This window comes from Chiloscyllium punctatum, chromosome 38 (genome assembly GCF_047496795.1).
Source record: "Chiloscyllium punctatum isolate Juve2018m chromosome 38, sChiPun1.3, whole genome shotgun sequence".
Lineage (NCBI taxonomy): Eukaryota > Metazoa > Chordata > Chondrichthyes > Orectolobiformes > Hemiscylliidae > Chiloscyllium > Chiloscyllium punctatum.
The window spans coordinates 44,355,487-44,381,679 of NC_092776.1; the positions used below are offsets into that span (position 1 = coordinate 44,355,487).

At 40.0% G+C, this 26,193-nt stretch overlaps 1 protein-coding gene across 2 annotated transcripts in view; it reads right to left on the reverse strand.

Moving 5' to 3' along the window:
• Positions 1–26,193, reverse strand: part of LOC140463572 (myoferlin-like) — a 231,721-nt gene that overhangs the window by 119,825 nt on the left and 85,703 nt on the right. For both annotated transcript variants that reach the window (XM_072557752.1, XM_072557751.1), the window contains exons 21-36: positions 25,443–25,567; positions 24,219–24,325; positions 22,612–22,804; positions 21,050–21,205; positions 19,590–19,715; positions 18,619–18,782; positions 15,784–15,898; positions 14,560–14,662; positions 11,776–11,912; positions 11,234–11,407; positions 10,134–10,224; positions 9,090–9,167; positions 3,503–3,684; positions 3,239–3,397; positions 2,614–2,715; positions 527–688 (exon numbers count right to left, since the gene is read on the reverse strand). In XM_072557752.1, coding sequence (XP_072413853.1) covers positions 527–688; positions 2,614–2,715; positions 3,239–3,397; positions 3,503–3,684; positions 9,090–9,167; positions 10,134–10,224; positions 11,234–11,407; positions 11,776–11,912; positions 14,560–14,662; positions 15,784–15,898; positions 18,619–18,782; positions 19,590–19,715; positions 21,050–21,205; positions 22,612–22,804; positions 24,219–24,325; positions 25,443–25,567 — 2,174 coding nt within the window. The remainder of the gene's footprint in view (positions 1–526; positions 689–2,613; positions 2,716–3,238; positions 3,398–3,502; positions 3,685–9,089; positions 9,168–10,133; positions 10,225–11,233; positions 11,408–11,775; positions 11,913–14,559; positions 14,663–15,783; positions 15,899–18,618; positions 18,783–19,589; positions 19,716–21,049; positions 21,206–22,611; positions 22,805–24,218; positions 24,326–25,442; positions 25,568–26,193) is intronic.

Here is a 26,193-nt window from a genome sequence, read left to right on the forward strand (position 1 = left end):
ACAATCAAAAATAGGAACCTTAGGTCAATGAAATTGGACATGTAGCTATTGAGACAAAGACAAAACTGAATTCTCAAGTGTATTTGCCAATATAACTTGAAAAGAAAAAAGGGTCAAGCAATTCAAAGATGAGTTTTTTTGATTGTATGTTCAAAATATGAATTTGCATAAGTGGTATAAACACCTCAGTTTAAGCTGTGTTTATACGGTTATCTTTTCATGTCATGCTGCAAGTGACAAGCTTAAAGCATCTAGCTCGCTTATTCCAGCTTGCACACAGTGCCAGTAGAAGTAATTACAAACAGTTTATATAGATTCTTACATTGCTGCAGAAGTGGTACAATTAGCTATAATTTTAAAATTGACAGTAGAATAAGATACTAATTAAGTATTTCACACACCTTGCTAGAGCACAAGAATTTGTTGTAAAAAAGGAAGTGCACTAACAATATGCATATTTAAAAAGATTAGATTGTAACAAGTCAATGACATTAAAAACTGCATGAACAAACATTCAAATACATACCACTTTCATAAAGAGAACAGAGGTGGGGAAGTTTGGACATTTCTTAAGACTCTTGATCACTGCTGACTCTAAATGCTCGCCGCCACACTCTACAATGAGACTTGGGGATGTTACAGCAGCCAGTTGGTAGCTCTTCATGTTCCTCAAGCCCCACGTTAGTATCTGTAACAACATTTTAGTTCAAATACTTGGATGACCTTTTGACAAGTGAACTCATTCACACTGCCTTCAGCTTGAAGCAGATGGTGGAAGTATTTAGCTCAACCAATAACTTATAAAATATCAAGTAGCTTAACTGACCAGATTTTGATCCATTTAGAATGGCAAGGCTATTAACACAGTTCTTACTGCATAAAGCTGATAGTGAGTCCTGGTATCAATACATCTATAGTTAAAGTGGAAAACCCAGCAGTTGTTTGTGCTAACTTCTATTCCACAGCCTGGGTTATGGAGTTTTCACCATTGGTACCCAGGGTCACTCATGCTGTGAACTTGCATTAATTTTTCATCATTCCCGCTTTGAACAAGGACCAATCATTTCAACCGATCTCAAACCAGAAAGATCTGGGGTTCCCCCCCGCCATGTAATAGAAAGCGATCACTGAACAGCTACTGTTGTATGGAAGAAAAAAAATGTTTTCACAAGTGTGGAGTCCCATTCCTCAGGGGAAAAAAAGCAAAAAACTGTAGATTTTAGAACAAGCAGCTCTCCTATTTTCATTTTTCTCCTAATCCCATGTAAAGCACTATTTATTTCTTTCCTGTACAATGATGAATATCATTCTAATTTTTTAAAAATTGTGACCATCAGCAGTGATTTTTGACTGGTCCAACAGCTCACTGTTTCCAGGCACCACAGAGCCCCTGGGGAGGGCATTACATTTGAAAAGATAAATGAGAAAGTCTCAGACAAATCTATTAAAAGAACTTGGGCAACTGAACAGCAGGTAATATGGACTCTTGCAATCACCACTCAACCTAGACCATTGCCAAATCACTAACAGAAAACCTCTTTTGCATCAGTAACTCCACAATTGGTGGGGGGGCGGGGGGGGGGGGGGGGGGGGAGAAGAGGAGGAGAAAAAGCTGTTCAGAGATTTTCGAAGACATCTACAAATTCAAAACATCTATTCATAGTTCCTTGAAAGTGGAGTCACAGATAAAAACGATAACGATGGTGATGTTTGGTATGCTTGCCTTTAAATCGGTCAGTACACTGAGCATAGGAGTTGGGAGGTCACGTTGCAACTGTACAGGTCATTAGTTAGGCCACTTTCAGAATAGTGTGCACCATTCTGGTCTCCCTCCCTGGAGGGAGGAGGTTGTGAATCTTGAAAAGGGTTCAGAAAAGATTTACAAAAGGATGTTGCCAGCGCTGAAGGATTTGAGCTATAGGGAGAGGCTGAATAGGCCGGGGCTGTTTTCTCCGGAATGTCGGAAGCAGAGAGGTGACCTTAAAAGAGTTTGATAAGGTCATGAAGGACCTTATAGGGTAAATAGACAAGGTTTTCCCCCCTGGGGTGGCAAGTCTAAAACTAGAGGGTACAACTTTAAAGTAAGAAAGAGAGGAAGTATTTAACAGTTACTTCAGGGGCAACTTTTTTCAGATGTTGGTGTATGTATGGAATGAGCTGCCAAAGGAAGTGGTGAAGGCTGGTACAGTTATTTAAAAGGCATCTGAATAGGAAGGGTCGAGGGGGACATGGGCCAAATACTGGCAAGCAGGACTAGATTTATTCAGGTTATCTAGTTGGCATGGACAAGTTGGTCCAAAGGGTCTGTTTCCATGCTGCATCTCTCCAAGACTCTGGGTACTATACACTTCCACTATGGAAACTGTGCCGGTAGTGAAGAAATTGTTGGAGATTAGTTTGTGATTATGGTCAGCAGGGATCGGTCGGCTCAAAGGTTTGTTTTTGTGCTGTATGACGATGACTGTTACATTTAATAATAATTGACTCCAAAGCAGGAGAATATTAAATAATACAGGTGAAATATGCACCAACAGCACTGGTAAAATTAATCAAGGCCTCCACCACTTACAAATCAAAGCCTACCCACAGAACAAAAATTATCCAGAGACTCACTTCAATTGCAGTAAGCTGCACAACTGGTCTGATCCCATGTGGCACCATATATAGGACACCTGACCGAACTGGTGGAAGAATCGGCAAATTAGAGCCATCAGGCTGTTGGAAGAAAGAAAGATGAAGTACATGAGTAAAAAGACAACTTAAAACATCATTCTGTAGTAACAAGATAGTCACCAGATTGTTTCAAATAAATTAGTAATTCTCTTGTGAAGGATAAGTTGCAGAGTCCAAGAAACTGTGGAGATGGTTTGGAGAGATTGGAAAAGGAGTAAACATCAGACCAGGACCAAATGCAAGTCAAGCAAATTCGAGGCTCCAGCTATCGCAAGCATTCCCGAATTGGCCACCATATTTTCAAAAAGATAGAATGCCTTTTACTGAACTTGCAACACAAATGGTTAATGTAGGTGGGTGGAAAGGGGGGAGTCCACAGGTTTCTGATTAGTGTAAACATTGACCCTAACAAATCTCAGACACAAGATTGCAGATACAGCTACACAAATATTCCTGTGTCAGTAACATGAGCAATGCAAAGAGAAAGCCAAATTAAATTTAATTTCACAAGAAGAATGTCACAAGTTAGAGTAGAAAAAATTAAGAATACTCTAATATACGTTACTTTATCTTTAAGTATTAGTTCAGCAGCAAAAAGCAGCTCTCCAGATTTCTTTGTTCCACTCATTATTGGATACCAGAGGAGCTTGGGGACCATGTCCGTTTCTGGATTGAGCTTCACCATTGGAGGACAGGTACATCTGCCTAAAAATTCATCTTTCCCCTGTACAGAACGAGTTCCATGTTAAATTTGTTAACATCTTCCACTTGTCTGACAAGCAAAAACAATGTAATCAAACTAAACATAAATAAATAAATAAATACATACAACTTGATCTTCATCAAATATTTCAATCACCACATTTGGTGGGTTTTTAATTAAGGTTTCAGGACTGCCATAGATATCAATGTCATTGAAGATCAGGGTCTGGTCCCAGGTAGGGTTGAGAGTGGATTTAATAACTTCAGTTGTCTTGCTTTGATGGAGAAATGAAACATGAGCATATGGATCTGAAAAATAAAGTTACATTTGTTAAACACAAGGAAATCAAATCCCACTGTTTGATTACATACAGCAAGTAAACACCAATGCAGAAGGGGAACTTAGCAAAGTCAAGAGGGGAACAGTTTTTTTTATTAAAAACAAAAACTGAAAAATCACAGGCTGCATCTTAACTGTCTCCCAGGTTGCCGACTTTTAAATGCTGGATTGGGAAAAGTCAGCCCCCACTGGTGAGAAGCCTTCAGGAAAAAGCAGCAAAAATATACAGATGGAACTTGTGATAATAAGTGAAATCAAAATGAATAGTTATACAACTTCCTTAATATTCTGTAAACAACAAGTGTTGCATGGAATCATTATGAGCTCATTGCAGATTTGGGAATGCACAGCCTTCATTCTCTGCACCTTCTCACTGGAAAGCTTCCAGTTGCAGTCAGAATGTGATAATTCCTCACCAGCAATGCTGCGGTCAAGAGTGCAGGACAAGGAAAACAAAAAGCCTAGTTCACTCCTTATTACTATCCAGTCGCTTCAATAATGAAGTGTCTTTGTGTGGAACTGGAGTGCAGTAAGGTCATGGTCATGATTGGCTGGTTTCTCATTCTCACATTAATTGCTAAAAACATTTGCTGACAATTTAAAGATGGCATGAAGAGTGGTCACTTATGTTTGTAAGGGTGTGGTATCTCTCATAAGAGAGAGATTGAAAGATGTTCCCAAAAAATGGTTTTATTGTTCCGATAATTAAAGGGGCAACCTCCTACACCCCATACTGGAATTTTAACAGGATTTCCACATAGTGGCATTCAAACTTAATGCCATTGCCTCACGTCAGTGTCCGTTGATGTGACAGTCTAGCTGGTATGATCGAGGAGACTACTCTAGATAAGTCGATTCAACTGTCAACTGCAGACCTTAGTTGACTGGCTGGCTTTCCAATACTCAACTCTGACAATTACGTAGCGGTATAATGGAGATTAAATTTGGCTACCATTCCACTGTCATTCATTACTACTTTTGGTTTCAGGATCTCTTTTGCTCTTGGAGTTTTTGTACTAGACTAATTTCCATACGTGATCAAGATGCATTTCTTTATTCAATGCTGGCCATGTATAAGCCTGTGTGGAAACTGCTCAGTTTCTTCAGGATTAAATTGGCGATTTTCACCATCACCTTAGCCTCTCCATTCGACAGGGTATGTGGGAATGAGGAGTGTGGGGTGTGGCATTTCCCAATCTTTCACAAATGAACCGAATACTTCACCTCATTAAGTGAGGGCCATTGTTATTGATGACCATGGCAGGATAACCTGAATGGTTGAAGTATTGGGGTGGCACGGTGACTCAGTGGTTAGCATTGCTGCCTCACAGCACCAGGGTCTCTGGTTCGATTCTAGCCTCTGGCCTCTGTCTGTGTGGAGTTTGCACATTCTCCCCCTGTCCGCGTGGGTTTCCTCCAGGTGCTCCAGTTTCCTCCCACAGTCACAAACATGTGCAGGTTAGGGGAATTGGCCATGCTAAATTGCCCAGTGTGTTAGGTGCATTAGTCAGAGGGAAATGGGTCTGGGTGGGTTACTCTTCGGAGGGTCGGTGTGGACTCGGTGGGCTGAAGGGCCTGTTTCCACACTGCAGAGAATCTAATCTATTCTTTTAATTCTCAAACAGTTGACTATTATTCTAACTACTGGGGCGCTATCATCAGTTCAGTTAGTGTGAAGAGAATCTCTCCCTGCTTCTTCCATGGTCTGTAAATCAGTGACGCTCAGGCTTTGTTCTCAATACAAGCACTGCACTGACTCATATGGCCCACGGTTTGGTTGCTTGTTTGATCAGTAGTCTCTAGTCTTTCTTTGGTCTTTATTTAATTCCTTGTTGACTCACATGGATATGTTTTACCATCTCTCCTTTTGAGGTATTTTGAACAATGACTATTCCTTGTATAGATGCCATCTCAGGGCTGTCAACTCATTTCCGTATTCCCAATGTGGTCCTATAGCAACTGGTCTGCCCTTCATGATCTCTGGCCACCCTTTTATCATTTTATTGCAACAGTTGAAGATTTGCATCATATTGGAAAGCTTGTTTGACCTGAACTGGTCTTTTATATTCACACTGTCTGCTGGATTGTTCACTAGTCAGCATGAAGAGGAGTTGTACTAGACTACTTTCCATAATCATCATCAGGAGGGCTGCTCCCAAGAGCTACTTTGCATACTGCATCTGCTTCCTTCATTTGTATGTCATATCTAGATGAATCTTCAAAACCAGAGTAACCGGTAGCAGCAGCTTGAGAGAAAAAAAAAAAGGCTTTAAAGTTGGCCCCAACTTTAGCTTTCTTATCCAAGGAGGTAATGATGAAATGTTCAAAAGCAAAGACAATGACCAGGCTTTCCCTCTTGATATGGGCATAAAATCTGTGTTAGTGCGCTGGATGGGAGTGTGACCAGCTGTCTTTGTTGCATTACGATCACCCAAGTTCTGTCTCATTGAAGTCACAAATGAAGTGATGTCTTCATTCGCATCTTAGTACTTCAGCACTTCGACTGCCATCAGCTCCTTGACATTAGTGTTTACTGTTTCTTGTCTGTGCTCAATACCACTGCATGCCCTTGGCTGAGAGAGATTCTGTCATGGTTCACCAGCCGATGACAAATTTGGTCTAGAATTTACCCAATAGTTAACTACTGCAATAACTCATTATATGGCATTTACATCTGTTGGTTGCTGCAACAGCTCCTACTGCTTGGGAATCAGGCAAAGACCTTTCCCTGTCAGTACATGACAGCACATATTTAAATTAAGAGATCTTTAAACTGTCATTCTTTTCTCTCCAATCTCAAGTTCACTTGGTGAGTCCTACTGAGCAGTGAAGTCAATTGCAGTAGTAGCTTCTGCTGCTGTCTTCACATCCATAATCTAGCAGATCATCTACTATAGCTTCCACTCTATGATCAACCACTCATGTTAGTGTTGATACTCTTCAGGTGCAGTGGAAATGCCAAATGGCATTTGCAACCATCTGTATTGACCCAGTGGCACCCAGAAAGCTGCTGCTTCCATTAAGCTTCACCGCCAAAAACTATCCTTTGCATCTAGAGTGGAGGAGACTTTTGCCTTTGCAAATGGTAAGAAAATTCCTTTAATAAATTGGCATGGGGTAGTGAGATCTCTTCAGGGCTTGATTTAGGTTCTTTGAGTCAATGCATGCTCTCAGCTTTCCATGTCATTTTACAGCTACCATCCTTTTAATCCATTCCTGTATTAATCACTTTCCTCGATTACTCCCTTCTTTTCTAATTAACTTTCAGATTGGCTAGGGGCAGTTGGAACTTTCTTCCATAGATGCAGGAATCAATTGTGCATTCTCATCTATTTCGAGATCATGTTCTTCCAGAAGACATCCTACTCCTGCAATCACACCTTGGTACCCATCTTGGACGTGTGCCACAGCAAATGCTTAGTGTCTTGTGATACCTTGCAAATTCCTTCTTGGAAATTAAAGTTACCAGGCTAAGCTTTCAACTTGCTCCAGATGTGCTTCATGGAATTTGCTTCCTGTCTATGATTTGGAACCCCAGATCCTCATTCATGACATTGTTAATTGACTTTCAGAAGAATCTGTCCTCAGCAGAGTACATTGCCACTAAATAGTCTTAACTATCCTTCCAAGGGATTCATTGTTGGAACACTATGTTGAACTACTTGCACAGTTTTGTAAAAGTCTGATATTACATGACACACTAGTGTCTAAAGCTGACTCTGCTGCTCTCCTTTTACAGTCCTCATTCTTAGTTACAAATCCATGTCTCATTCCTCTTTGACTTGATTAGTGGTAGTTCAGTATTGTGTACACAGTAATTGGTCAACTTAAAACCCCTATCGCTCCAGTGGTTATGTGCACCCGTTTGTGTTTAATTGTGTAAAGTGATTCACTTTTTGCAGTGAGAACAGTGGTTTCCTCCACTCTGGACACACCCAGTTTGCATGATGCCTTCTCCTGTATGCCTGTCTTACCCTTACTTGTTTGGCTGTGTGTGCATGGAGCATATGCACAAAGACTTGTGTTTGACACGAACATACTCTAGCTGGCAATTCACAGCCTCAACAACTTCTGCACAGGTCATTTGCTCTCCTGAATTTAAGTTGGCCTTCTCCCAATTGGTTTGTGTTTGCATCACTTATTCTTAATACATTCCTGTGTCTACTTAGCTCATGCTTTATTTGCACAATTAAATTTGCGGGGATGTGGTGGGGGGGGTAGAGGGGCAAAAACAGCAGCAAGTTGGCTCAGTGGTTAGCACTGCCGCCTCTCAACACCAGAGACCTAGGTTTGAGTCCAGCCTCTAATGACTGACTGCGTGGAGTTTGCACATCCCCCAGTGTCTGTGTGGGCTCCATCCGGCTGCTCCGGTTTCCTCCCTTAATCCAAAGATGTGCAGGTCAGGTGAATTGGCCATGCTAAATTGTCTGTAGTGCTCAGGGGATGTGTAGGTTCAGTGCATTAGTCAGGGGTAAAATGCAGAGTCATAGGAAAATGGGTCTGGGTGGGGTACTCTTCAGAGGGTCGGTTTGGACTTATTGTCCAAACTTATTCAGAAGGGCCTGTTTCCACACTGTAGGGATTCTATGATAATACCTCAGCAACGCAGAGTCAACTTTCCATTCATTCAGGAACCCTTTGCTCTTGTAGTCAATGGTTAGAAATCACTTGAGATTTTGAATTTCTGCATTTGACCCAGACAGAGTGGCAAGCACAGCTGCTGCCTCACAGGCTCAGCTTCAGCCCTCAGCGAGTGTCTGCGTGAATTTTAACAGGTCCTCATGTTACCTCCTACAGTCCAAGATGGGCTGGTTAAGCGATTGGCCATATTAAATTGCCTGTATGCAGGAATGTGCAAGCTAGGTGGATTAGACATGGGAAATGTAGTGTTGCAGGGAAAGGACGGTGGGATGCTCTTCAGCGCATTGGTGTGGACTAGATGGGCCGAATGGTCTGCTTCCTGTAGCAATTAAATGATTTGAAGAAGTGCAACAAAAAAAAAGGCTTCAGTAACATGCAAAATCTAACAGCATTTCAAACAAAAAAAAAGATAACTTCACACAGGAGTCATCAAATCAAAAAACTTTGAAAAAACCCTAAACCGAAAGGATAAAGAAATGCTGAAACATTTTCCAGAGTTCTGGTTGAGTTACATTTTTTTTAACGTTCACTTTATTTTATTACTGCATTCACCTTTGCTGGCAAAAATTAAAGTGCTGCGACTAAAATAAATTTTTCAACAAATTTATTGGGTTAAAAAAAAACAACTATTAAACTGACAGCCCTGAATAGAATGGCCACAAAAACATAGGTAACACTGGAGGTTACAGTATCATTAATAAACCTCAGTGAATGAAGTTTGGTGAGCACATACCTGAAAAACTATCTTTGTCCATGGCAATTATAGCTCTTGCTTGATAAATGTAGCAACGGAGGTGATAGATTGAAGGGCCTGGAAGAGAAAACAAACATTAGCAAAAAGAAACTGGACACACATCCAGTTATACTCCCAAAACAGGTGTGTGAAGTGTTATCCTAATGTAAAAAGCTCAATGTACATCCAATTTGGGAAGTAACAAAAAGCCTCTCCAAGGAAAACCAATTTGGGTTAATCCGATCTAAAACTAAATGCCCAACTCCTGTCTCAGGCTACATCCACTGGAAAGATAATCTAATGATGTATTATAAAGTTGCACTCCCCTTTTAGACCAAAATAAATAGATTACATCAGCATTTCTCAGCCACCATTAATTGCCTTGGAGGGGATGGTGAGCTGCCTCTTTAGGCTGCTGCAGTGTAGGGGGGACACACAGCACAGTGAGGAAGGGATTTCCACTGTTTTGATCCAGCTACAGCAAAAGGAGGGATGACATGGTTCCAAGTCAGGATGGTCTGAGGCTTGGAAGAGAAAGCTAAAGTGTTCCCAGCAGAGTTGTTATCCTGGTGCGTACTCTAGTTACAAAGGCATACTTTCAGAAATACATCATCAGTTTTGGGAAATGACAACTCAGACAGGAATTCAGTTATAAATCAACGGTCCATCCAAACATACCAAGATGACATCTCTCCATCAACACATTTATACAAACTGAAGAGCAAATGTGGGAAGTCCAATGCCAAAATATTCTCTTATTATCATCAGGGTAAATAAAGATTACTGCTTGGCCCAACATGTACTAAAGAGATTTCTGTGCAATGGTATCATAACTTTGACTGGGGGTGGGGGGGGGGGGGGGGCAGGAGGAGGAGAAAGAAAAGGGAAAAAGGCGAAAGATAGATATTCAGATATCTACACAAAACATCAGTTATGATGTATAATTACAAAGACAGATCAGTTTGGATTCCTTTACACCCCTAACAGGGGAAGATACTGCCTATGACATTACAGTCAAACATCAATAAATAAAGTTTTACTTACGGTCAAACACACAGGAGATCATTGGAGCACTTGCTCCGAAGATAGAGTCTGCAGTTGGTGATTTGTCGCCATCTTCACCTGAACTTGGAGCCTTAAAACAGAAAGCATGAAATTTGTCTAGAGTCACTTTCATCCCTATCTGCATAGTTTCACGCCATTGCCACAGCACAGAAAAGAAACAGGTTTTAATTTTCAGCATTATGCCACTTTGGTGAAACAGATACAAGTGGGGCTAGTATACACAATGGGACATCACTGGTGTTTCTTCACATCAGGGCTGATGTCAGTGAATAGGAATCAGTGAGCAGGAGCAAAGTCAAAATAATTAGGGTATGCCTTTTATAGATTTTTAAAGATTTCTTTCATTAAATTTTTATTTACAAATAGGAATGGAACATAGAGTATTAGAACTTACAGAATTAAAAAAACAACATGCTTTCTGATGACAGAAGTCCTACGAAACCCAACCACAGCACTGATGTTTATTGTGTTGGGAAATGGATTATCTTCAGGTTGTCATATTTAGGTTTACACTTTTGGCAATCCAACATCAAGAGGTACTGTTGGACTGATATTTGTGCACTTGTGACAACGCAAAGACAAATACCCACCCAGAAAGCTTGAATTACACAAACACCACCTAGAGGTGAACGGTATAGAAAGTAGATAAAAACAAGGACTGCAGATGCTGGAAACCAGAGTCTAGATTAGAGTGGTGCTGGAAAAGCACAGCAGGTCAGGCAGCATCAGAGGAGCAGGACAACCGATGTTTTGGGCAAAAGCCCTTCATCAGGAATGAAGGCATAGAAAGTGTAATGGCTGTGAAGCAATATAATCATTTTTGTTGTACAGATCAAACCCTGTGCTTCCTTTAACAATCTGATTGTGGTATTTGGAATACAGTATCACATTCAATACCACAATAACCAAAATTTTAAAAGTCCTTTATTTAAAATTACACAAACAGACATATAAAAGGTCAACTTTTACAATAAGATACTTGGTGATATCCCATAATTTAATTAATTAAATACATACACAAGTTTTAGAGACAGAAGATATTACCATATTTTTAAACAGAGAAATCCTAGTTTACTCACAAGGGCACCTTCAAGTTTGAAGACTGCAGCAGCTCCAAGTCGGCCAGATGGAGCCATTTTCCTTCTCCATCTTCTGCGTCGATAAGTATCTGATTTCCGCTGCTTTAAGTGAAAGTTCCAACCAATCAGAGAAGCATATTCCCATCCTTCTGAATCCTGGCCAGGAGTGTGGCTCTGAAGGCCACAAGAATTTAAAACAAAACCAGAAAATGACATTTCACGTTAATAATATTCACACAGTGCCTATCGTCTCATTGGCATTTTAAAACCCGAATTAACATGGTTTCTGTATTTGACATTCCTTACACAAACAGCAAAAATACATCCACTCAACTACATGAATAGACAGGTTTGAGTTTTCTTTCTCCCTATGACCTCCTCCAATTATAAATCAGATTTTAAAAGGATAAATATTACAATGGAGAGCATACATAAAATTTAAGATTACTCCCATACCACTTCAACATGATAAATAAATAGCTTTAACATTGCTCTAATACCTGCTCCAACTGTTATAGATTGACATGTGCTGTCGGACATACCTTTGAGGGTTGTACGGATTGATCCTTTTTACGCCTTCTCACCCAGCGCCTGCGCCTATGGGTGTGGTACATTTTCTCTGTGGAGACCCAAGATTTGGGTTTGTCATCTGGGGGTATAGTTATCCCATACTCCCAGCCTGCAACATAAAGGAAAAAAAAAGGATAAAAAAAGGACAAAAAGAAAGTTGATTAAAAAAAAAATTAAGCTTTTAAAATTCACCAAACGATTGAACCATTATCAAGTTGCAAGTGGAGGAATAATACTTTCAGCGTGTTCACCCCGGGTTTGACATACTAAGTGACAAACTCTATAGATTGTAAATCCCACAGCTCCGCAGGTATATATAACAAAATGTGATGAGCAGATTTCACCTTATTACAGAGCTGGCAATAAAACCAAGTGTATTGATTTGTTTCAGCATTTTTAGACCAGGACAAAGCCTGTGATTTATGTTACCAATTGGTGAAAGCTCTACTTTTTTCTTCAAATTCCACTGTTGGAAAGTAGACACATCTGCAAATTGTCTTGTTTTTATAGAATCCCTACAGTATGGGAATAGATCATTCAGCCCATCAAGTCCCACCCAGACCCAGCACCCTACTTTATCCCCATAACCCTACATTTCCCACCTGGACATCCCTGGATGCTATAGGCAACTTAGTTTGGCCAATCTACCGAACCTGTGGGAGGAAACTGGAGCACCCAGTGAAAACCCATACAGACATGGGGAGAACCTACAAATTCTGCACTGGAAGTCACCCAAAATTGGAATCAAACCTAGGTCCCTGGTGCTGTGAAGCAACAGTGCTAACCAATGAGCCACTGCCCCTTTTAAAAAGATAAAGGTGAACAGAGTTGAGTGGAGCACTGTATGATTATTGTGGCTCAATACAAGAGGGCTTGGTTCGTGCCAGAGCACTGCTAGTAGCTTCTGATGTGCCCAGCGATGACAACTTTTTGCTCTGGTTGACAAGTAGTACTTTGTGACAGACGAGAGAAGCTGTTATTGCTCTCCTTACAGGGGCAAAGAGTTCAGAGTGGTATTGATGCCAACAATGGTGAACAGGTGGAGAACAGGTGGAACTTGCTATCACGGAGTTAAAATGAATTACAGAGATGCAAATAAAAAGGGAAGCATCTGAAGGAGAGGGAACAGGAGTTTACAATGTTGGATGTAGATGAGGAAATATGAGGGGAAGGGACAATGAAACTTAAATGATGGCAGTGACTGGTTGGGCTAAAATGAGCTGTTTCTATGTTGGATCTCCTACGTATTTGGAATTAAGGTGTTTTGACTGTTTAACTATTATTGTTAGCAGGGCCAGTCGTCAGAAAGTAAATCTCTAAGAATAAGCAGCAAGCTGAAGGACATTTCCCGCCCCCCAGAAGCAGTAAGTTATGATCAGGAATGCACTGCCTGAAAAAAAAAGGATGGAAAAGCAGAAAACTATATGATGTGTGTGAAGAGCAGGGTAACCAAATGACTATTCTAAAAGCTAGCACAGACACAATGGAGTGAATGCAGTTGCTCTGATGTATTATTGTACAAAGTGAATGACACAAAGGACAAAGCTGCTAACATGATGTGTCAAGCTGCCAGACTTCCGACATTCCTGGTAAGAATTCATTACAGTTCATGCTATTTAACTATATTTACAACTTAGTCAAAAACAAGGTTTAGAATCAAAATATTGTTAAGTAACACTAATTTATAACAAATCCCAGGAGGTGTTGCAGTACATGAAAAGCAATCTTCAACAGCACCTTAGATTCAGTGTGAATGTCCTTGTCCTGTCTGTCTTATGACAAATTATTAAGAATAAATATAAATCATAAATCAGCATAAAGGTGGGTACCATTTGGCCCAAGCAGTTTAGACAAACAATTCAGTTCATTCCACTCTTACCCATATTCGCACAAACTTTCTTCTCTCCTCCCCTCCCCAAGTAATTATCTAAGTCTCTTCAAATACTACCTATTCTACTTAGTACCCGGGTACACAGTGCATTCCAAATCCTAATGATCTGTTCTCTCCAGTTACCATCCCATCAACAATTATTAATGCTTCCCTTTACTTATTTTAAAAGCTTTCACAATTTTAAACAGTTCTTTCAAATCTCCAAGCGCTCTCTGTTCCAAGGAGAACTACTACAGATTATCTACAGAATGGCAAATTCCACACCCCTGACAATTCTGGTAAATCACTTGCATATCCTTCTCAAAACTTTCACATCCTGCATAAAATGGGGACTCAATTCGGTATTACCCAAAGAGAGGCCAAATTAGTGGTCAATTAAAGCTGCACGTATCTTTCTGGCCTTTGTACTCTGTCTCTTCTTTCTAATATGACCACAATCCCAAGTGTTCAAGTAACTGCTTTGTTAATTTGTCCTGCAATCTTCAAAGATTTGTATACAAGCAGCCCATGTCTCTCCCTTCCTGCACTAATATTGTACTGTTTGGTGTACACCATCTTTCCGCATCAAATTTTATTTGCTGTCAATGCACTCTACCAGAGTGTCTACATCCTTTATTACAGTTCAATACTTTGGATCATCTGCAAATTTATTAAATGTAACCTGCATCCCCATCCCAAGGGCAAGCAAAATGACCAAAATCAAAAACTGCTTGCTTCTTCAACTAGATGGCCATGGGAGATAAACATTTAAAGCAATAATTGATATTAATTGAAAATCCTGGATTAATTAACCAACATTATCCCCTCCAGAAACACCTCCACTGTACAAAACATTTCATCTAATAATGGATTGGTATCAAATCACCTTGTTCATCCACAGCACGATTGACATCATATTCCCACTCTTCCAACCAATTCCAGCCTGGTGGACACTCAATCTCCTCTTTTGATGAACTCTTTTCACCATTCTATGAGAGAAGCAAATAACAGACTTTTTAATGGAACTTTTCACTTAATTGGCTTAGATACTGTTAGCTTGTGTAACTATGCAGTTTTTACACTGATGTCAAGCTAGTGGTGTGCGTGTGCGCGCGTAAAACTACTTGAAAACAAGAATTATAGAAACCAAAAAAGCTTGGATAGCCAGATGCATAGAAATTGCACCAGGGTCTAGTTTTCCAGAGCTTAGTTAAAAAATTGTCAACTTGGGAATTTAATATTTCAGTTTGCAATTGACCAAATGGCACTCAGAAACAGAGTGGGACCAGGAGCCTCCAGATCTGTCATTAATATTGTGAAAATATTATTTCAATGCAGTATTCTAGTACAGCCATAACATTGAATGCATTGCTGGGACACAAAGGGTGGGGCAATACCTGCAACTTGGAAACCTGAAATATGTAGGTTTTGCTGGAAACAATTCCGTTGTTATGTTGTCAAACAACCAGAAAAGGTGTCTAAAAAACCATTAGCGCTATACCAGAGCCATTAAGAGTGAGTTATAGGCATGGTTTATGCAATGTGGGAGCTTACATTAACTAGACTGGCAAGATTTCCAACATCACTAAAAAGATTGCAATGTAACATTCAAAATCCAATCAAAATAAATGCACATCTGCTCAGCTCAGAGCACTCTCATTTTCATGACCGACTCCACGACGCGAGTATAAAACTCAAGGCTGACATCTGGGCAATACTGACAGAGTACTGCACTGTCAAAGGTGCGATCTTTCAGACAAAATATAAATCCACATCCCATCTACTTATTCTGACATACAAGGGGATCTTTTCCATACAATCGAAGTGAAAAACAGGAGAGTTCTCTCACGCCAATATTGATCTAACAATCAAAATGCAGGAAGAGATCATCTGGACATTATCCCACTGCTGTTGCAGTTTGCAAACTGGCTTTTGTGTTTCCTAAACTGCAACAGTGAGTCACTTCAAAACTACATATTGGCTGCAAAGTACTTTAAGATAAAGAAATTCAATAATACCTCTAGCTTTCTGCTTTCTCTCAATTAAATGACCTATTCCACATAGAAGTGAAGAGTAACAAATGAGAATATTTTGAAACTGTAATACACACCACATCAGTGTAAGGTTCCTCTGCAACTTTCCACTCAGCTCCAGGATAGCGCGAGTTATTTTCGTAAACTTCATCAATAAACTCCGTGTGGCCAGCATCAGCTTCTGTTAGTAAACTATTAACATAAATAGAAATGAACCGAGTTACGATATGATACATGGCACGTTCTGTGGGGTTTGTCAAATGCAAGCCTTATGCATAATCTTCTCATCCTAGAGGCAGTGGGCTTGGAAACAGGAAACAAACTTAAAAGGAAGAGGGATGGTGACCAGGGGAACACCAGACACTGGCTGCCTCCCTGTCTCTGCCTTAAGCAAGCTCTGGGCAAAAAGACCCAAGCTTTGACCATCTTTGCTCCCAATTCATGACCAGATAAAGGCATCATCTGCTTCGAGTCACAGTTAGAGTAGCTCCAGGCGTAATTGGGAAGAGTCCGCCTCGCTGACTGATTAGCCAGTTTGGGCAGTAAGTTCCAAGTGGGCTGGGTGGGTGTGGGTGTCAGATGGTGTATTTGAGCTGTGACACAAAAACTGAAAAAAGGGAGCTGAATCTAGGCAAGGGATAGTTGCTGAGAGCCAACTCCCTAAAATCTCCAATTTCCAACCCCACATACCTCCCCAAATAACTGGTCTTTCCTGTCAGCAATCCTACATCCCTTCGGCCTGACAAGATCCACATTGACCCTCCGAAGAGTATCCCACCCAGACCCCATTCCCCATTCCTCAACACTTACCCCCTGACTAATGCACCTAAGCTACACATCCCTGAATACTATGGGCAACTTAGCATGACCAATTCACCTAATCCGCACATTTTTGGATTGTGGGAGGGAAACCGGAGCACCCAGGGAGAACATGCAAACTCCACACAGACAGTTACCAGAGGCTGGAATCAAATCAGGTCCCTGGAGCGGTGAGGCAGCAGTACTAACCACTGAGCCACCACAGAGTCCAAATCAAATGAGTGACTGTCGTTTCCAGTCAGTGGCAATGGCAGCTTAAAAAAGACATCATTCCTGTTCAAGGAGTACATTCACTCAGGTCGAGGGAATAGGAAAATGGTTTGTAAAGTCTATTAAGAGCAAATGCTAGATCAAGGCAAAGGCATGAGTGTTGAAAGATTTCCAAAGAATTGAATCTTGCTGAAATTGTTTCAAATTTTAATCAAAATTAATGTTGATTAAATAAGGAGTCAACAGGATTTGAAGGGGTGCGTAGGGAAGACTGGAGACAGCAGAAACTGGACAAAGAGGCCTGAATTTTCCACTGAGGAGTATGTCAGCCTGAGGGCAGATCAGTGTGGAATTTTCCACAATTCTACACAGCTATGGAAGGGAGTCAAACAATAACTAAAGAAAAACTTGGCCAGAACATCCAAAACAGTGAGCTAAATCCGTTATTTTGTTCTGATTTCTTTTGGAATTGAAACTTTCCATTTTTATTCTATGAAAGAATATATTTATCTCAGTTTTAACAATGGAACAAAATAATAGGATGGGGCAGGGAGGTGGGGTGTGGGGTGTTGGGTGTTGGTAGTTGGTGGAGGTGAGTCACGGCACTTAGAGCAGAGGCCTAACATATCATAATTCATTTCAAAATGAGCAAAAGACTAAAATAATAATGTTTCTTCCAAACTGACATAGGGTAAAATGTACATTAAAGATACAGATTCTAACATTCCTGCTCCACAGAGGCTCAGTGGTTAGCGCGACTGCCTCAGTGTCAGGGACCTGGATTCAATTCCAATCTCAAACAACTGTCTGTATGGTGGTTGCCTATTCTCCCAGTGTCTGCATGGGTTTCCTCCAGTCTCCCCTCTCAGTCCAAAGATGTCTAGGTTAGGTGGTTTAGCCACTGGAAATACAGGGATTTGGGGTGCGGGAGTCTGGGTGGGACACTACGGAAAACTGGTGTGGACATGTTGGGCTGAATGGCCTGTTTCCACATCGTAGGAATTCTATCACCCTGCCCTAAACTAACTCAGAATTGCCAGTCACCCTATTTCTCATCCACCTCCACTGGTTCTGACTTCTTATTGCCATTCATTCTCATTGAAATCATTCTCCAATCTTTCCACGATCTCACTTCACCAATCACTTTCGGAATGTCCATTTTTTTTTTAAAAGCCGTTGAAAAATTACAAAGAGGAGTGAGGGAGTTCCAAACTCACTTTTGAAAGGTTCTTCAGAATCTTCCATTTTGTGCTCAGTCACCTCACCCATATCAGGTCTATTTCCCAGACACTACTTCAGCTTGGCCTGTGCTAAACATACTGAGCAGGTCTTGTGATATCTACCTTTCATTGCACTGCATTTTGTGGAGTTTGCTGCCACCACCTGGCTGAGAGCTGGCATAAGCAAAGTCTTGTATTTTTCTTGTCACTGTTCTCTAAAAGTTCACGATTAAAATAAAGGTGAGTAAACGCCTTCTACTGGACTAAAACGTTAGTGCAAACTCAAAGTCGATTTCCCAACAACTGGGAGAAGTAATATGGGGGAGAAATACAACAAACATTTGGTTTCAGAGTTTGGCGGGGGAGGGGAGATTTAACAAATTTGCTCTCATTCAGGGTTTGCAGCTGAACTTTTTTTTGCTGGGAGGGGTGGGTGGGATGCAACTGAAAGAAAAGTAGAAAAGGAATTTGCAGTGCAAGATTAGGCACAATTAAACATGCAAATTCTCAGCTCTTATACACTGCCCAGAATGGCTAATGACACAGGTGCACAGAAGAATAAAACTAACTGCTTTTCTTCAGTAAGTTGTTTTTCTAGATTAAGTCACACGAATGAAGCACTAAGTGGTACTGAAAAACGGATAAAATATTAAAATATCTGACCTTTTTTCAGGATCAACAAACCAGTTGTCTTCCCATTCCCAACCTCTTGGGGGCATGAAGCTTTCTTTCTTCAGCTTTATTTTCCCTGTTACATCTGAAAACTTGTGGCGACCGACAAGCCCACTGGTACCCCATTTGCCCAGCAGTTGTGCCTGGTTTTCATACTATGTGCAAAGAAAGATTAACAGGCATAAAACGTTAGAGGTTTAAACATCTACTCCTAATGAGAGATAATGGTCAAAGTGTTAAAAGTAGAGTGGACATTAAGTAGTCAGCAATTATTTCTCCATTGAGGGGAAGGTATGAATTAAGCCACTTAGAATAAACTCATTTTTTGAAAGAAGGTGAATCTTGCACCACAATTATAGACTCCAATTTGTCTTGTACACTTAAATGTAACTAGTGGCCAATTTACTTTGGGAAAGCATGCGCTAAAAGGAGATACCTAACTGCTCCAGGCCTCAGCCAATGGATTCCCAACTTTAAGCAAGACAACAGGCTTTAGCTCAATACATTGGCTGGATTTCTTCCCATTGCTATAAAGGAAATGATATGAGTACTACCAATGACAGAAGGTCAAAAACAGTACTGTGGGCCTGTATATGAGGAACAAACCTGTTGGCACTGACAGCGTATCTGAACGCAGCACTTCAGCACAGCCCAGTTAACACTGCTGGATAAACTAATCTATTGCAAGAGTATAGAATCCCATGGATCATCAATGCACAAGTTCCGTGGCAAACACATGTCCTCCTTCACCAGCTCCCCCCACCCCAATGAATCAGCACTTTGCTAATCATGGGAAGGGACTATATTATAATGGCAGGGATTTTAGATACTCAGCACAGACCAAAGTTCAGGAATCCTGCCCATTGATAAGAAAAGTCACTGCCACATTTAGGTATTTTTATTCTGCTTCTTTATTAACACCTTTGATGCAAAAAGATTAAAAATAAACAGCTTTTGCTTACCAATTCAGAGAATACACTGAAAGTTCCTTCAGAAAAACTGTTGAATTTGCTCTCAACAGCAGAGAGGCCAAGCCAAAATCGGACACGGAGCTGAATTGGAATGTTGGTTCTTTTGCCTTCCACATACTAGAGGATCAAAAGGGTTTAGACAGTGATTCCATTGAATAGTTTCAGGCACTCAATCAATCAATTTACTACACGGTGACCTTGAAAGTCTAAGATATCATTTCAATTTTCAAACTTCCTCTCCACACCCAAGGCTGTGTAGTTATAACCACGATCTGCACAAGTGAGGTTTGCTCTTCCCTTTCAGCCTGGGAAATGATGGACTACTATCACTGCCAAAATTTTAATCTTAAAATAGGAACCAGCATTTGAGAAAAGGAGAGAAGAGATAGGTAAGTAAAAAGGAACAGAAATTGGTTAGTTTTCTTCTACTAACATGATTTTTGCTGGACAATGTGCGTAAGTGTTTGGCAAAGACAGGATTGACTGGTTGGTGATATCTCCCACAATCAAATAACCTACAGATCTTCCTTAATTAATAAACAGGCACTTGGTTCAGAAGCTGTGGGATAGGCTTTAATATACATTATATTCAGGAAGACAAAAAAAAAGTATGTGGAACTGGGCCTAGGATTAAAAAAAAATCACATCTGCAATTTCCATCAAGTGCTCCCAAATTTCTAACTTCAGAGAGAGACTAGTGGAATCACTGGAGGGGAAAAAAAAAGGGTAGATGACTGAAGTAAACGCCTGGTTAACAATAATGATCAGAACAAGGGATCACTTCAGAAGTTTCAATTCATTACTTTCAGGAGACAAATTAAAAAAGGAGAATATTGAGGGATCTTTGCAAATACTATACTGCAATCCTAACAACAATGCAGTGACTTTAGGGCGAGTACTATATGACATAGTACCACAATGGAACAGATGCCAAACCAATAATGGTGTCTTTATCAACTGCAAGCAAAAGAAAATGCAACATAACACAAGACCAATCATTGAAATTTATCTGGAATATACTTTTGAAGTCAAATTGACAGTATCAGACAACTGCAGAGGAGAAGTTTAAACATTTGTATAAAATGGTACAACAACATGCAGAAGAACAGCCAAGGAGGTAGAAAGTAAAACAGCTTCTCATGCAGCAACAGAATACAAAACATCTTCCCTGACTTTGTGCCTATGACCTAAATATGGATTATATTTAAAGGGCAAATCTCAGGAACACATAGCATTACATAGAGTTCATTTCTATTCTGAAGGATGGACACTGGACTCTAAACATCAACTCTGCTTTCTTCCCATACATCCTGCCATGCCCACTGAACTTCAACGGTTTCTACTTGATGTTCTGAAAGACTTGGTTTTTCAAATCAAAAATAATTTGTGCATTCTATAATACTATGAAGGAAAGAGCTCTCATTAAATGAAAAGTGCCAAACTAACTCTACCTTCAAGAATATGGTTCGTGTTTTTCCACAGTATTCGCCACAGGCTTCTTCACTAGTGGTTGAGTAAAGCACTTCATGAGCTGGGATTCTTGCATATGCAACTCGTTTCTCGTCACAGATCATCCAAACGATCACATCTGGCATGCTGTTCTGTGGCTGTTAGGACAAACCAAAAAAAAAGAGATGGACCGTTTAAACAGGTTTTGATTAAATGGACCACACAAAAATGCTCATCTGGCAAATTCCGGCTTCCCATTGTTGGTTAGTAGATGAATACACTTCACAGGCCTTAATGCAGTAATAAAGTTCAAATCATGGCCAAGTAAGCAGTCAGCCAAGAAAATGATCAGAGGTTCCACAACTGACCCGAGTTACTTACGTTATCAAAGTATGCCCATGTCAAAACTTAACAAGGAAATACAACATAGCTGTGAAACATTGAGAAATTGCACTCAACTCACATGAAGGAGTAGCTATTTGTGAAGATGGTAGGGAATTAAATGGAAAATAAATGAAAATGATGATATTGTATGTATAATTACTTATTTTCTTTTTGGCTTCAATCTTGTACATAAGTTTTTTTTGCAAACAGCACTTTATCTAGTCATTGTTTCTAATTTCCTTCAGATGTACCTCTCCAGCATCTGGAGAATAATTACACCACAAGAACAATGAAGGAGCTTCAACCCAGAGTCAGGATTGACCTTTGGGGTAAAACAGAGGATGACAACTTAAATTAATTCTTTTATGTGTTGCTCCATTTCTTCATGGCAAATTACCATTATATTCTAAGTGCATTCGATAATAATCACAGCACAAAAACATAGCATATAAGTGACTGAAATGTGTAGAACAGTTAGTTCAAGAGGGGGCCAAAATCTATGTTAATCTACATTCTATTACAAGATTCATAAACCTAAAGATGATGGGTTTTGAATCTCCTGCATCATCAAGGGACTTTTTCTGGTGACTCAAGTATACTGGAGCTTTATTTTAGTCTTTTTTTCAAGCCCTGATTCATCATGCTGCTCATCCAGCAACCAGAACCAAATATACAGCATTTTCTCCATCTACAGATTATAAAACTCCAACTTTAAATTCTTGACCATTGGTTGCTTAGCCACAATTTTCCTCTTGAATTTGCCTCCTCCCATGCAGGCTCTAATTCTGATCTTACTGAATCAGCTGTCCTAACATCTCGGTACGCAGCTCAGTATCAGATTTTGTTTGATGCTTATAAAGCAAGTTAGAATGTCTAACTAAGTTCAAAAGATGATATGTAAATAAGTTTAGTAAAATACTGTCAGACTACTCATGGCAGAGTGGTAATGTTCCTACCACAGGACTACAAGACCCAAGATTAAGTCCCACCTTGTCCTGAGCTGAGTACTGACTCTCTGAACAGATTGATAAGAAAAATATCTAAAATACAACTTTTTTAGTTTTCAACAGGTACAAATATCGTCCAAAGCATCCAAGGTTTCGGTCAAAGTGACTGGACTACAATGATTGCACTCACATCAATATAAAAGATGAACGAAAACAACAGTCTGACCACTAACCTCTTCAGCCAATGATTTCAGTCTCTCTAGCCAGTCTTCAATATCATCAATTGATTCCTTTGGATCCTCTGCTTCCATTCGCATATGTTTGGCTGAGTCAAGTATACCTTCCAAAGTGCTTTGACGGAGGTTTAGGATTTTTAGATCAAGTTGAGTTACATTGTGTTTGCCTTCTAACTTGGGTAAACGTTGGCTGAAACCAGAAGACAGATGCAAATAGAGAATATACAACAGAAGCAGCATTGACCCCATCTTCCCTTAAGGTTAATGAGCAAGCCTGCGATATAGGGTAACGATTTCGGGATTACAGTTCTAATTCTGGTGAAATTCGAATTCAGTTAATAAAAAGAAAATATTTGATATTGAAAATCAGTTTCGAGCACTACTCAGCGTGCAACTATTGCACTCAGTGTGAAAATCCAAGTGTTCACCAACATCTGCCACCCTTAGACAGTCTGGCCCACGTTACTCCATTCCCACATTAATGTGGGCAATTCTCAACTGCCCTCTGAAATGGTTAGCAAGCGACTCAGTTCAAAGGCAGTTAATGATGGGCAACAAATACAGGCCTTGCCAACGATGCCAACATGCCAAAAGAATCAAAAACAGGGTTGCTCAAAAGCAACTGCAGTTGAAAAGCAATTAAATTGGTATCAATCTTACTTCTTGCATTTCGCTTCTCACTAGCTACAAAAGGCAAAAATTGTGTTTTCATGTTAACTACTTATCCCTCCAAAGAACAATTTGACCAATAAGTTTGAAACAAGACACTGCATTGTAGAAAAGCTTTTTGTTATTTAGTGCAGAATTGAATTTGTCCAATTTAAAAAAAAATTCTCCATGAGTAGAAGGGTCAAATTCAGAAGATGTCCAAGCTGATCAGATATTTTCAAAGACAAAGACATTGTCCAAAACACTGGTTCAGCAAAAGCTGAAAGTAATCCAATTGTTAATGACCATTGTCTGGACTGTAATCATTACAACATTGGGGTGCGACATGTTAAAGTGGCATAGATTGGGCAAATGTCAATTTTTACCCAAAGGTTTCCCTGCTGTGCAACCAGTCACAAAGATGGAATCTCTCATCTAAATACTTCAGGGTTTCCTTTCAAAATATAACACACTAAAGATAAAATGAAATGTGTACCAGCTATTATTTTCCTTAATTCTTGGTGGTGGATAACACTAGCAATTTACACTGATTGCATTGTTACTCTCCCTAGTCATACTTCAGAGCAACACATTCACAAATGGGTTTCATTACGAAATAACTGCTTGAAGTAGACCAAATGTAGCTGAAGTGTTAATGTTTTATTTCACATCAAGAATCCAGCAACTTTAAACGGGATTGTTTTCTGCAGGCAGTTCCATGATGTGCTAGAGATGTCTGAACCCAAACCATGGGGTTGAGTGTCCAGTAACATAGCAACGGCATTATCACATCCAATTGTAATATCAGCAAAGCAACGATGGCAAAAGCCACCTGACACATGCAGGATGCCCAAAAGAGTTCATGTCGTCAAATGACACTAACTTTCAATTGGGAGGCTGCAGCAACGAGAAATATCAAGTACAGGAGGAGAGATTTTGGTCACGGTTCTTTTTACCTGCAGTCCTCAATGATTTGCTCAATAACTTTCAGCCACAGCTCAGCCAAGCGTTCTTCATCAACTTTAGCTTGAACAGCAGTCTTCAGCACCGTTAAGTTCTTTTCCTTAAAAAAAAATTTAAAAATCTAATTCCCAAGTCTCCAATAAAATGTCAGCTTTAAACAACATTTTATGTTGGTCAACTGTCTCCTTTAAAAAAAAAAGGAAATTTTCTTTAGTATTAGTCCTCTTATTTCTGTGATAACTAGTCTCTTTAAATTACAGGCAGCTCCACATTGGATTATTTTTCAAACTGTATGTAAACATTTCCACGTGAGGTTACTTTAAATGCAAGTGAGGCTTCATTGCAATACGTGCCGTGCGGTCACCATAGAAGTCAGGGACTACGGTTCTCCTACACTGCCCTATGCAGAGCTAAGGCCAACATGAATTATTTAACCAATTTATTCCAAACATCGTTTAAAGAAAAAAAACCCTGCTTTCCTTGAAGAGGCAGCCTAGCTGCTGACACACATGATTTGCAGCAGTAAGGGAACAGCTGTGTTTACATTGGTAGTAGGCTGACTTTGTGGGTACAGTCAGTGACAAATTAGTTATGAATGGAATTTTTACATATGGTAATCTGCACACTTAAATCCTGCCCTTTATTTCAATGAAAATAGTTAACAGTCAACTGTGATGTTGCTGGACTTGCTCAGGCAAAGTGACTTGAAAGTGATTTTGATGGATGGTGCATCCAGTCAAAAAAAATTGACAGGATTAGTCCGGAGCTGGCACACTCAACTGGTGGACAGCAGTGTCAAGTTCACATAGAACAAACACAAAGTGAAAATGAAGATCACAACCACTGTCAGTGGTTGGAAACGTCATTGAAATCACAAGGATGTAGCACGGATCTTCAATCAGTGAGGGAATCAAGGATCATGGGGAAGAAAAGGCAGGAAAGTCTCTTTGAGAATTCAGATCAGCTGTGATCTTATCAAATACTGGAGCACACTTGAGGGGCTGAATGGCCTACTGCTGTTCCTGTCTGTTGCTGTTTTGAGTGCGCAACTTTTCGTAAAAAAAATAAATAGCAAAGCCACTTATGTGCGCGAGGAGACAACGTTAGCCAGCAGAGAATCTCACCAGGAACGTCTTGCAATTTATTTCACACAAATCTAAGTGCGGCTTCAAAATGCACGGGGAGACTTAACTAAAAGGCAAGTAAGAAATGTTTACCATTCTGCCGACAATTTTTATGATGATGTTCACAGCATCCAACCGGTGACTAATATCTTCCCAATAGGAGGTTAGTGTCACCACAGGTTTTGTGTTGGCCCAAGGTAGAAAATAATAATAGTTACCTGATAGAAATAAAAAAATCACTATTTAGATCGAATGAAAGTCTTGAATGGGAGCCCATCAACGTTTGATTTATTTATTTTCTAAACTTTTTTTTAGATTTTCAAAATAGAATTCGAAAAAACAACAAGTTCAGTTTGTGCTGCCATTAGTTATTGGCTGTAATTCCATTCACTAGCTTAGATTTTCATATCCTCACTTAAATTGTTTGCTACTATTTCTAAATATAATTTAGACATAAAATTATCTAAGCATGTAAAAGAATAGCTCAAGTTGGAATTACAGAAAAGCCAATTAAACCACGACTTTTCTCATTGCACCCTCAAGCAGCTCCATCCAAATGCAGAACTGGCATATTTTGGGGTTGGGGTTTTACAAGTTAACAGACTCTTGGGTCTCCCTTCATGGACGAAAGGCCTTGGTCGCAGCTACCCCAAGCTTTAGTAAATCCCTCAGCCCATAGTACTGGACCTTGGAATGAACCAGTCTGCAACACGAGGCAAAGGCAAAGCCTTTACACTGGAAAGCCAACAAAGGTTCGGACAGACCATACTGCATCCACAGAGGTGATGACCCTTCAGGCTCAGTTGATGGTCTCTATAACCATCCCAGAACAGAAATTGTACCA